At 44.2% G+C, this 12446-nt stretch overlaps 2 protein-coding genes and 1 long non-coding RNA gene across 3 annotated transcripts; 2 read left to right on the top strand and 1 right to left on the bottom strand.

Moving 5' to 3' along the window:
- The first annotated feature begins 1286 nt into the window (after positions 1–1286).
- On the top strand, positions 1287–3006 carry mpst (mercaptopyruvate sulfurtransferase). The gene is made up of 2 exons (XM_040191670.2): positions 1287–1911; positions 2424–3006. Exons 1-2 carry the CDS (start codon positions 1323–1325, stop codon positions 2723–2725), a joined length of 891 nt encoding a protein of 296 aa, XP_040047604.2. The 5' UTR covers positions 1287–1322; the 3' UTR covers positions 2726–3006.
- On the bottom strand, positions 1312–5316 carry LOC144384625 (uncharacterized). The gene is made up of 2 exons (XR_013451443.1): positions 5228–5316; positions 1312–1991 (listed from the first exon to the last, which is right to left on the bottom strand). It is a non-coding gene; the product is annotated as an uncharacterized LOC144384625 (long non-coding RNA).
- On the top strand, positions 4646–8481 carry LOC120828229 (SUMO-conjugating enzyme UBC9). Its single transcript, XM_040191677.2, has 7 exons — positions 4646–4994; positions 5253–5338; positions 5429–5512; positions 6013–6085; positions 6465–6574; positions 6824–6903; positions 7266–8481. Exons 2-7 carry the CDS (start codon positions 5273–5275, stop codon positions 7327–7329), a joined length of 477 nt encoding a protein of 158 aa, XP_040047611.1. The 5' UTR covers positions 4646–4994; positions 5253–5272; the 3' UTR covers positions 7330–8481.
- Positions 8482–12446: the final 3965 nt, after the last annotated feature.

Below are 12446 nucleotides of genomic sequence, written 5' to 3'. Positions count from 1 at the left end.
AATTTAGATGTTTGTATTTTTGTTTTTTTTAAGTTCAATAGACAAACAGCAGGTGTGGGTTGGAATGTTTGTTATTTCATTTCAATCTTACAATAAAATAGAATATTTCAGGATTTTTCAACAGTTTACAGGTTGTAAAAGCAACCCGAGTCGCAAAAAATGATTGGGAAGTCTTGACAAAGGACTCATGAATGTGTTTCAGGTTAAAATATATTAATATTCAGTGGCGGGTGGACAATGTTACAGATTATGATTTACATAAAAGAGCAGGGACCATTTTTTAAAAGTCTACTTCAACGGGACTATGCCTGCGTATGATTTGACGGTTGGTTCTCTAGCAACAGACGAAAACAGCCACACATCTGGCATCAGATCCAAATATCGCTAAATCATGAGTTACGCGCGGAAATAGTTGACCCTCTGGTGTCCCCCCCCCTTACAATTTATATGTCCTCGCCTCACAAGTGTCCACAATTGTGTGGTCGATAGATGATTTAGATTTGACTCTTCAACACATATTCTATCACTGTTTTTGAAACAAGGCTGTTTGATAAAGGACTGTCTTTTGGCAGCTTAGGTCTGAACTTAATATGACGTCAGTGTGATTTAATGTTGCAACTTTCGTGTATGTTGGTACACATGAAAAGAAATGAGTGCTGCTGCTGTCAGACTTATGTTAGATACCTATTACTGACAGGATCACGAATGATTGTTCTTCAGCATATTCGACATAATTCCTACAAAATATTTTTTTTTTTACCATGGCCTGATATATACTATGTACCTGCCACAACCTGCTGGTGGGTTAGAAGTCCTCTCCTTATAAGTCATTGCAGTGACGCTAAAAACGGGATAACCAGTGAATGTTTAAAGATGATGAAAAACCAGGCGATATTTATTAATCGATGAAATATAAACTTTGCCATTGAAGCAATTTAAACAAAAATAACACAAAGCACTATTTTGAATTACCTCTCATTTTAGGAAAAAAGACCCTGAAATACGTTGAGATCAGAGTATAAAGTATTAAATAAATCCCCTCAATCGTAAATCGTATTTTTTGACGTTGTCTGGGTGATGTGACACGTGGCAGTAAAGTTCACATTTACACCATTTAAAGCCCTCGCAGACTCTCACCGGGGACGTCAGTTGAGTCACTGAAGGAGTCAGGGGTGAGGGGTCAGGGTTCGGGGGTTATTGGGACTGGGCCCTACAGTTGAACAGTAGCCTCTCGGGTTTGCTCTCCGCGTTGCCCTTCCCGCGCGCCGCCCGGAACCTCTCCCTCCAGCGCGCGCAACCGCGCCCGCGCCTAGCAGCTCGTCATGGCGGCGCAGACCCGCGCCCTGGTGTCGGCCCAGTGGCTGGCGGATGCTCTGCGTAGCAACCTCGTCGGGCCCAAACTTCGCGTTCTGGACTCTTCGTGGTACCTGCCGAAAATGAAGCGGGACCCGAGGGCGGAATTCGCGCAGAAGCACATCCCGGGCGCCTCCTTCTTCGACATCGACGACTGCCGCGACAAGAGCTCCGCGGCGGATCACATGCTGCCGACGTGCGGCCACTTCTCCCGGTACGCCGGGGACCTGGGCATCGGGAACGGCACGCACGTAGTCGTGTACGACACCAGCGACCTCGGGTCGTTCTCTGCGCCCCGCGTTTGGTGGATGTTCCGGCTGTTCGGACACGGGTCGGTGTCGGTGCTGGACGGCGGCATGAGGAGCTGGCTGGCCGGAGGTCACCCGGTGACTTGTGACGACACCGAGCCGGAGCGCGCGGAGTTCGAGGCGACGCTGAACCCGTCGTGGGTGAAGAGCTACGAGGACGTGTTGGAGAACATCCGCACCGGGAAAGTCCAGGTGGTGGATGCCAGGTCCGCAGGGAGGTTCAGGGGAACCGAGCCGGAGCCCAGAGAAGGTGAGCTGGACTTCTAACTGTCAGAGACCCAGATAGGCCCCTTTTCCTGGGGGAGAACCTGCAGAGGTGGTGTCCATCATCTGAAAGCATATGCATACAAAGAACTGAAGGTTTTTTGTCCCAAAATGCAGAGATTATTATTATTATTAATAATCGGTACATAAGCATCGAAAAGAGACATCTTGGGGTCAAAGGTCAGGGCATGAGGTTGCCATGCCAGTTCTACCAATCCAGAATTTTGCCAAGTTTGTGCGGTGAAGCAGCCCGCTTACCGACAGGCTAGTGACGGTGCCACATTCACCGAGCTGTCTATTTTTATTGGAACACTTTACACACATTTAAATGAGGGGTAATTCTATTACACATTCAACATAATGTCAAGTTTATAGTACGAGAACATTTGTTTTAAAAAACAAATTACATCGATTTTATACCTTTTTTTTTTTTTTAAATACTGTATTATTGCCCCCAATTCTCACATGATTTGTTACTCCTCTGCCTCGCCCTCACAGACACGCTGCCGGGACACATCCCTGGTGCGATCAACATGCCGTTCACTTCTTTCCTGGATGCCTCTGGCAAGGAGCTGAGAGCCGAGGCCCTGTCAAAACTGTTCCGAGAGGCGGGGGTGGACCTGGGCCAACCGCTCTGGGCTTCCTGTGGCTCCGGTGTCACAGCGTGTCATGTGGTTCTGGCAGCTCACCTCCTCGGGCACCCTGGGGTGTGTGTTTATGATGGATCCTGGTCGGAATGGTTTAAAAGGGCATCGCCGGAGCATATCATCTCAGAGGGGGAGGGAAATAAGTGCGAATAGAGTTGGATGGAACATCCACAAGGGAAAGCAGTGTTCTCGATGCCGAGAAGGATAGATCCCGACTATGAAACAGTCTCATAGAGCACTTTTCTACTAACACGGAGGAGATAGTTCATGCTGCAAAATGCTGCGCACAGAGTGAACTTGTAATAAATCTTCTCTACTTATGCAAATGATCTGGGATGTAGGGTTCTGTGAATTATATTTTCCTTGACGATGTATTGATGAAATTTTTTACTAACTTTTCAATAAATGTTGAGGCTGCTTGGTTATTCTTTAAATGGGTACATTGTCATCTTTTTTCCCCTTTTGAAATGATTAACTTGTTTATTCAGTAATCAGAAAAGTAAATGTTAGCTTTGTTGTAAGGCCATGGAAGACCAAAGGGCAAAAAACTGCATATGGAGAAAATAGAAAGTGAACACCATGTTTTCCTCACAATTAATGGAATTATATGATGCTTTTTTCTGTGGAAATTGTTGTCTTGGTATTTTTTTAATAATATTTTTTTCCCTTCAGAAAATTTGTAATCATTAAATTTTTACTTAAATAAAACGTGTAGTGAACCCAGCAATGAGACCCACAAAAAGGCTGCATAACATAACACGTAAAATCATTTGTTTTTTTAATTGGGATGCTGACGCAGAGAAAATCGAATCCAGTTTAGACCGGTTACTGTGCTTGATTTTAGGTGTCTGGAAATATGCCTGATCTTAACCACTAAGTATAGATCACCTTTTTTTCCACTCCATGGTGGTAAACTATTATGTGCAACTGTACAGTGTACATTATTTAACTTATATGGCACTGAAAATGTTTCCTAATTTAAGAAAATCAAATACAAGCGGCTGAGCAAGAGTTGTATTTGGAGAACTGTGCGGGAAAAGTTCTATACTTGTTCCACTCTGCATCATTATCTTTTATTACAGGAAATAAGGCACTGCCACCCTTTTGAACTGTACATATAGCAAGTAAAGCATTATCAGCTATTGTGTATGATGTCAGCTGTTGCTAGGGGCCACCGGGTAAAAAGAAAAAAAGAGAACAAAGGAGGATTACCACTGGGCAAAAGAGAACGATCAACCTTTTTAGAACAATTATTCTCGAGTTGTGAACAGGTGGCAACCTCTGGTTCTGCAAATTGAAGTAAATACTGAAGTGCCTTGAACTTGCATTCTCTCAACAGGGCAACAGGGGCCGACTCCTCTGGTTGCAAAAAATGTTTGATTGTATGGAGGTCAATGAGAAAATGATATTTTTCTAACTTGATTAATCACCTTGAGTTTATGTACCCAATAGCTAGTTTAAATACAGCACGATGTCCGATCCGTTAATTATGGTCACATCAAGAGTAAAATTGAGCTATTTTGTGATTGACTGGTCACTGCGCCTACGAGCTGCCGCTACCAGATACCTGTATGGCATCACTTCCGTTTGACTGGGTGCCGAAATGCTCAGCTCCAGGCTTCAAAAAGGCAGTCCACAAACCTGGTGGTTGGCATTGTTTTGACTATGTCTTCTTATATGCGTCTATAATTGCTCCAAAGGAACCAGACCTTCCTTTCGGGGTCCGTCAGAAGCTTCTCCAGCGTATACCTGGCTATTCACCCTTAATGTCACACTCAGCTCAAAGGCAAAATGAGTTGGATTTTTTTCAGCCTCTGCCTGTATTTTCTTATATTACTGTGTTCGGGACATCTGTCAACCTCTATTTAATTTATCAAATCTATTAAATGAAGTGTTATGAGGCACGCAAATCATACGCGAAAATAAAAATGAGCAGTGAGAGGTGACTCGTTTAGGATCTGGCGGCGCGACTCAGAATGATGGAATCTTTTAACGGCGCGAACTTCCCAGAATGCATCGGATGCCAACAAAGATGGCCGACCGTCTCAGGCGGGTGTCACTCGGATATTCCCCGAAACTGCCTGAAGGTCCTTGCGAAATAAACAAATTGGGGTCCTTTCTCGCGATAGGCTAGCTGTGGAAACGGTGTTGCGAGTCACATTGTTTTAACACGTCTGTGGTTCATTTGTGAAAAACAACACCAATATACGTCGATAAGATTGTTTGGGAGATGTTCATGAAATTGAGGTTTCTTTCGGGTTGGTCGTATTCGCCCTAACTGGCCCACTAGTTTCGTTTTTGAACGTCGAAGGGTGTGTTTCTTTTCGGCCGCCGTTAGCTTAGCAGCAGCGTTAGCCTCAAGCTAGCGTTCTCAAACCCGCGTCGTCGTCGGTATTCAACGTTAGCCGAATAAAAACTAGAGGTAAGTCCGGTCGAAGCGAGGCCATTCGTCGTCTGTTGCTTTTGTACATTTTGCCCTTATAAGGAATCGGCGCACATCGGCCGGATCCACCGTGTGAATCTAACGTCGCGTGTCTCGTTTCACAACGTTGAATTCATCTCGACGTTTTTGGTTAATGGTAAAAACCTGTAGCGCCATTCCCCGAAGAACACGCTGCAGTGCAAGTATGTGTAGGATTTAAATGGAATAATGACCGTGTTTGGGGTTGTTTTTCCACAGGGAGGCGTTGATGAGCAGCAATGTCCGGCATCGCTCTTAGCAGACTGTCTCAGGAGCGTAAAGCCTGGAGGAAAGACCACCCATTCGTAAGCGACGTGCCGACCCGTATTCAACACAAAGTACATGATTGATTAGTGACCACTCATTGGTGTTGTGTGTCTCGGCAAATGTCACAGGGTTTTGTTGCTGTGCCCACAAAGAATCCCGATGGGACCATGAATCTGATGAACTGGGAGTGTGCGATTCCGGGGAAGAAAGGAGTAAGTTAACTTGAGTTAGTTTGCTGCAGAAAGTGGAGCAGCTGCTGTCACCTGTCTGCAGAATGACCAGCAGTAAACCCTTTCCACCACAACTCATTCATTCTGTATGTTAGACAACAATCCTCACAACTGGGTATTTAACATCTGGGTTGATTATTTGTCACCAGATGTGATGGAGCCAGCAGAGATCAGCATAGAAATAGGCCACTGAAATAACAGGCATGTGCAACACATTGTAACACGTGAAGGTCACGTTACGGTTTCTAAATCTTCTAATCTTAATAATTCTGGGCCAAAGTTAGAAAGAAAAGTTAATAAAAAGCTAATAAAGCAAGTTAATAAAGCTGTATTAATAAAAGTTAATAAAGCAAACTATGCATGATGTTTTCAAAAGCCAAAATGCAAAAGTCGTCATATCCAGAATGGCACATTTAAGTCTCTCAATGTTTTGTCATTCCTGCATCCTTTCCTATTTACTGAAGCAGTTATTTCCTCATTAGACCTTGTGGGAAGGAGGGCTCTATAAACTCAGAATGCTGTTCAAAGACGACTACCCTTCCTCACCACCGAAATGTGAGTATCACCCCACACTGCACGGCTCCACGCCGCGTCATTTACAGGCAGGTGTCTGTTCAACCGCAAATAACAGGAAAGGGCGGAAATCCAGAGTTTGGGCGACCGAGTCACTTCATCTTGTTTAGCCGGTAGTTGGTACTCGTAGGTAAAAGATGACAGTGTTTTTAAATATACTGCATCTATTTTTAGAAATAGAGCGACTTTATTCTCCACTTTTTGCAAAGCAAGCTGTTGTTTGCGGATATATTGATGCTCTGACTATCAAATACAGAACCTTTTGATTGACAGCTTAACTGAATGAATTTCTAAAGTATGGAAAATCTTGTGTTTGTGTCAATCTCGTTTTAACCCCCTGAAATTCTCACTCTTTTCTCAGGCAAGTTTGAGCCACCAATATTCCACCCAAATGTTTACCCATCCGGCACCGTCTGCCTGTCCATCCTGGAGGAGGACAAGGACTGGAGGCCCGCCATCACCATCAAACAGGTCTGAACACTCAAGCGTCTCCCTCATACTCGTATCAGTATCATAGTACAAATAAAACAATTAATTTATAAACCTAATGATAATGCAGCTGAGACATAACATTTTACATTCATATACATACAGGGAATGAGATCTAATACATATAATCTTTGATAAATTACTTGAAACGCACACAAACCTGTAAAGAACACTGTGGATGCAGGGGGGGTCACTGCTGTCTGACTGTAGGATCCTTTGCTCTGATTTCAGATCCTGTTGGGAATCCAGGAGCTGCTGAACGAGCCCAACATTCAAGACCCGGCACAAGCAGAAGCTTACACAATTTACTGGTAAGTGCTGTGATGACCCGACCCACCTAAAGGCCTACACATGAGGCCTGGAAGGAAGCTTGGTTTTTCTTTTTCTTTTTTTTTTACATTTGCCATGTTAATATTTCACAGGAAAATGCTTTATGATGGGGTTAGATAACATTTGATATAATCCAAATCCGGATCTAATATTCTGGTTCAAGTCTTAATTTCCTTCAAAGTCATGGCTGTTGATGGGAGTATTCCATTACTAATCAAAGTCATGGCACGGCCCTTTGGAGACCAAATGCAAGTCCCAACACGAAAGGAGAAATACTACCTGAACATAGGCCTCAGAATTACATCAGGTGGTTCTAAGTGTCTTCATCTCCTTTGTGTTTCAGTCAGAACAGGATGGATTATGAGAAGCGGGTAAGAGCACAGGCCAAGAAGTTCGCCCCCACATAGAGAGGGGATCCGACCCCCGCCTGAGCAGCCTCAACTGATGGAGGTCACAAGCAGGAGGCAGGCAGCAGCCGACGGACCACTCCAATAAGAATCCCATTTTGAGTATTATCATTCAATTACAAAAGTGACAAGAGAGCCTGTGTCTCTTTTCTTCCTTTCTATTTTTTTAAACAACAGAAGTTCAAAAAGATTCCAATTTGATCTCCTTTAAGAAATCATTTCTGCATTTTTAATGCCAAGCTGATGACCATAGAGCGACTTTGTCATGAGCGCGTTCATGCCTCCATTAATACTGTAAGTCCCAGTAATCATATCGACAGAGGTGTAGAAAGCCACGCTGTGTGTAGTTCAGTTGGCTGTTTCAGAAGAGGCGAGTTTGTTTATTCTTAAACTTCCAGTTTATTTTTTTCCTTCTATTGAACTCAGAAGTATTGTAGATAGTTCATGATTCGGGGCGCGAGCTGAGATGAAGCAGTCAGATGCACAATGGAAGTAACGTCCTCCCGTTGTGCTTCTGATCCCTCGTTTCGTTCCGCGCCGCACATCCCTCACAACCCCAGTTCCTAGAAAAGCATCTAAAGAATACATGAACGTCTGGTGTGTCGGTTGTGAGCTACACTCTGGCCGACACTTTGGCAGGAAGCGGCGCTCGGTCTCGCCTCAGAACAGAGGAGCGATTCTTAACATCACATTAGTTTTTCTGATTTTTCTTCTCTGCAAATCCGCCTGGGAGTGAAACTATTCGCCAGGCACAGTGTTGAACTTCATACACGTTCAACTCCGGTTTGTCATCCGAGCCGTCGCCTCGTGTTTTTCACCCGCGATGCTGGCAAAGCAAGAACCAACCTGCGTGAATCCCAAATCCCAAATATTCCAACCTTTTGAGTCCGACTGGTAAACAGCAGCTGAGGGATCCTGAATGGAGCCTCTCGACCAGCAGGACGACGGATGAAAGCGCACTCGAGAGAAAGCGAAGGCCTGAGAGGTTGTTTTTTTTTGCCTCGACGCGTATGAGTGCATGTACATAATATAAATAATGACAAATTGTGGAAGTTATGTTTTATATTGTTTTAGCCAGTTGACATTTGTGTGTGGTATTATGACAAAAACACAATAAATGGCATAAGATTGTGAAATAAAGGTTAAAAGAAATACGTGAGGCTTGGTTTTTGAGTTCGAGATGGGTTTGAAAAAAAAAAAAAAAGAAACTCAGGAATTTCAAATGCTTTTACAAACGATATAAGAAATAAAAAAAAATGCACTCAACCCGGCATAACTTTCTTATTTTTGATGGATAAACTCAATAAAGTGAGCGCGTCAATAGAAGCCATTTTCTACGGCTCCGTAAAGTAAAAACAATTATGCAAAAGACTGTTGCCCGCCAAGGTCATAGCTGATCATTTATCTTAACGTGTGACAGTTTTATCTTTTTCAAATGTTTTTGTCCAAAGATGGAACCTGATGTAATGTTCTCGGGGGCCTTGCGTGACATTCTCCAGAAATGTAACACCTTTTGTTCTGACTCACCCACCGTGCGGTTTATTACCTCCCTATGACCTCAATTTGCCAAAAGGACGTAAAGACAGCCAAGAGAAAATGGTTTCTGTATCTCTTTTTTGGGGCCCACTGCGTGTTAACGCTGTGTTCTAGTTAAAGTTATGATTTCCTCTGAACATGGTGTTGGGCAGGCGAGGCCCCCCGGTGCCGTCCCTGCCGCTGCCTCGCTGTGCTGATCTTGGATCAGTTGGTTCAAACCCACAAAGCTCTCGCAGCTCGGGCCGCTGTCTTCACACAAACACAATTACAGCTTTGTACTTTAATCAGGTGAACGGCCGCCTATGTGCAATTAATTGTGTAATTAAAAGTAGTTTGGAAAAGTTGGACCTTTAAAAGTAGCAGAGTCACATTCTTCCTACAATTTAGCAGGTGAACCCAGTAAAAATACATTTAAAAATACAATTTTGCAATAGTTTACTTGGTTTGGTATCAATAATGTAAGGTGGCTAATGTGTGCAAGCTTCCACATAGCCCCTGCTCTATAACTCATACTACTGGGTAGTTGTTCCTCCATTATTTAACATCTCATAACTCTTCAGCAAATGTTAAACTGCATAGTCTCCTTAATAAAGCAAGACTTAATAAAACACAAGACATCTTAAGGTTGCAACATACTTTAGATGTCCCACATGTGTACTTTAAGTGGCCGAATGTCTCATAATTAATGCTCTTGTGACCTAAATTAACTGCTGCAAGTTGTTAAGTAAAGGTTTGACCACATTCATTTTTTATGTCAAAATAGGAACTTTTTTACATGCAAAACATTTACCTTCACATCAGCGTCAGCTGGATACGAACCTGAGGTGACACATTTCATCAGGTGGATATTATAAGAAAAAGAATACCAGCTACTCTTTTACTTTTCCATATTGAGCATGTTAGCATGTAGGTAGCAGGTAAAACATCAAAACAAATGAAAGATCGTTAGTTTGACAAATGATATGTGTGATAAACCTCCACTTAAGTAACTAAACTAATCAGGTGCGCGCTCTAGCACGGCGGTGTGTGTGTGTGTGTGTGTGTGTGTGTGTGTGTGTGTGTGTGTGTGTGTGTGTGTGTGTGTGTGTGTGTGCATTCATGTAGAGCCAATTCGATTAGGTTTAGCTAAATGAAACTTTCACTTCCCTTTTCTTCTCCCTCAAGATGAGATACGGATAATTGTCGTCTGAAATACCATAAAAAAGCGACCATAAAAGACCAAAAAGTACCTAAATGGCTGAATGCTAGCAGCAGCTTGAAGGGGTTATTTGTGTGATGTGTAAAAGCAGCAGGATGGAGGTGGTTTCAACAAAAACCACTGAAACTTGCTTTTTGTCACAACCTGCTGCCTCTCCTACTGAGCCAGACCCGGATGATGAGTATCTGTGGCCGTTATCTGATCCCTTCTCTACTGCGCAGAGACGGAGCTCGGGAGGAATGGTCGGGGTCAGCGCTGATCTAGGACGGATCAATTAAGCTTAATCTGTCACTCCAATGAAGCGTATGTCTGAATGGCTGAAGTCCTTCCAAAGCAGTTCACACGACATGTCAGATGTTCTCACAGGTATTGGGGAAAAGTATATCTATACAGCTTTGCTTTCCACGCTGCATTGCAATCATCCTTGCTTTATATTAGCAATCCAAAACTTTTCACAGGATCTAATTTGTTATTCAGTGGGTTAGCTGAGCTACAGGATAGGATTTCCTCATGTCTTCACCGGTCTCAATTCAGCAAAGAATACGATGCATGGACGCTAACTCATCATATCGGCATTATTCAACATGTTTAACAGTTTAATTCATCCTAGTTTATGACTCAACAGTTGCCCGGGTGTGAACGGGCCTTCTGCCTCATCAGCTTCTACCGTGGGGACAACTTGTGTTTTGTGACGTCATCGTGAGCTCGTTAGCATGTGAGCGTTAGCATGTAGCTCAGAGCACCACTTCACCCGTGCAGCCTCAAAGCGCTCTGCACTCTCTGGCCCCCGCCTGCCGGAAATAAAAACACAAAAGCGTTCGACTTCCCCACGATGACTCAAACGGTGTTAAATAGACTAAGCACAAAGTTGCACAGGTTTTTTTTTAAAGACCCACAGGCCCCCCCACCGCCCCGTCTTTGTGGTCTATTGATGGAGACTGTTTTCTTGTTGCCTCACAAGCACAAATAGCCGTCTCAGCCGCTTCCTGCCTCGGGCTTGGCGGACCCTGACCTTCCGGCGAGAGCCGTGCGCTGAGCTTCCTGTCGCCCCTTCTCTGCGCGCCTCGGCCCTCCCCTTCCCTCGTCTCCCCTCTCACCGCTGCGAGCTGATGCCGACGCCTAAGTGAGTGCATCCGATCAACCCCAGGCCCACTACAGGCCTGAAACCCATTCAGGCACCCAAACCGGGCTGTTTTGCAACAGTTGTTGTGTGAGTGTATGCGTTGTGGTTTGTGCGCCTGTGTACAGCGTGGATGAGCGTTGCACAATGGCCCTTCATTGAACTTAAAGACCGAGATGAGCTCTTGTAGATAATAACATTGAACGTAGCTTCTACAGGTGCTGCTATAGACGTCTCTTAGTTTCACCCTCGCTCTCCATCTGCAACATGACTTTGTTATCTACATTAAATTGGGCCGACAACAAAGCTTTAGTTGCATCAAAATAACGTATTTGTTCCACAATATATTGTTGCATCTCGGGGCCCCGGCATGATGAACAAAGCACGCTGTTGACAATTAGGGGCTTTGCGAAGGTCATTGGGCCCGGACATGGAGCAGAACTTTATATTTGATATGAAATGACATAAAGAAATCATCCCCTTAAACGTGATGTGCCAATAATTCAATCAATATTGGCAAATTATGGTAAACAGAATAATTGGTGCGCACATATAAAACTATTTTAGGTCTATTCAACTTTTTTTGCAGCAACATAATAATATACCACGGTGGTGTGGTGGTTAGCACTGTCGCCTCACAGCAAGAAGGTCCTGGGTTCGATTCCGCCCAGTGGCCTTTCTGTGTGGAGTCTGCATGTTCTCCCCGTGTCTGCGTGGGTTCTCTCCGGGTTCTCCGGCTTCCTCCCACAGTCCAAAGACATGCTCTGGGGATCAGGTTAATTGGGGACTCTAAATTGCCCATAGTTGTGTGAATGTGAGTGTGAATGGTTGTGTGTCTCTGTGTCGCCCTGCGATTGGCTGGCGACCAATCCAGGATGTACCCTGTCTATCGCCCAAAGTTGGCTGGGATGGACTCCAGCCCCCCCGCGACCCTGTGTGCAGGATAAGCGGAGGATAGGCGGATAAGCGGATATATATATATATATTATATATATATATATATTTTTTTTTTTTTTTTTGATTTTACAAACCCTCCTACTTTCAAATAACTTGCGCCGTACGCCGCCCCATGAATGTCATTCCCCTCTCATTTAACGTTTGAGACCGGAGGTTTGTTTACAGATAATCTCTCGAGGGGCCGTTGCTCCAGACGTGAAATGTTCGGTGACCTTTGAGTGAAGAGCAGGCTGCAGATTTGACTGCTCTACGCGAGATGCGCACGTGGGGTTTTGCAGTGGTTGCGGCTGTAACAGCAGCGGTTTT

This window comes from Gasterosteus aculeatus, chromosome 11, assembly GCF_964276395.1.
Source record: "Gasterosteus aculeatus chromosome 11, fGasAcu3.hap1.1, whole genome shotgun sequence".
Taxonomy (NCBI): Eukaryota; Metazoa; Chordata; class Actinopteri; order Perciformes; family Gasterosteidae; genus Gasterosteus; species Gasterosteus aculeatus.
This window is presented reverse-complemented; position numbering and strand designations above follow the sequence as displayed.

Excerpts from the sequence above, each read along its gene's own strand:
- mpst (XM_040191670.2), top strand. The coding sequence starts at position 1,323 with ATGGCGGCGCAGACCCGCGCCCTGGTGTCGGCCCAGTGGCTGGCGGAT. Across the intron at positions 1,912-2,423 it reads CGAGCCGGAGCCCAGAGAAG|ACACGCTGCCGGGACACATC; the intron begins GTGAGCTGGACT and ends TCGCCCTCACAG.
- LOC120828229 (XM_040191677.2), top strand. The coding sequence starts at position 5,273 with ATGTCCGGCATCGCTCTTAGCAGACTGTCTCAGGAGCGTAAAGCCTGG. Across the intron at positions 5,339-5,428 it reads GGAGGAAAGACCACCCATTC|GGTTTTGTTGCTGTGCCCAC; the intron begins GTAAGCGACGTG and ends CAAATGTCACAG. Across the intron at positions 6,575-6,823 it reads CCGCCATCACCATCAAACAG|ATCCTGTTGGGAATCCAGGA; the intron begins GTCTGAACACTC and ends CTCTGATTTCAG.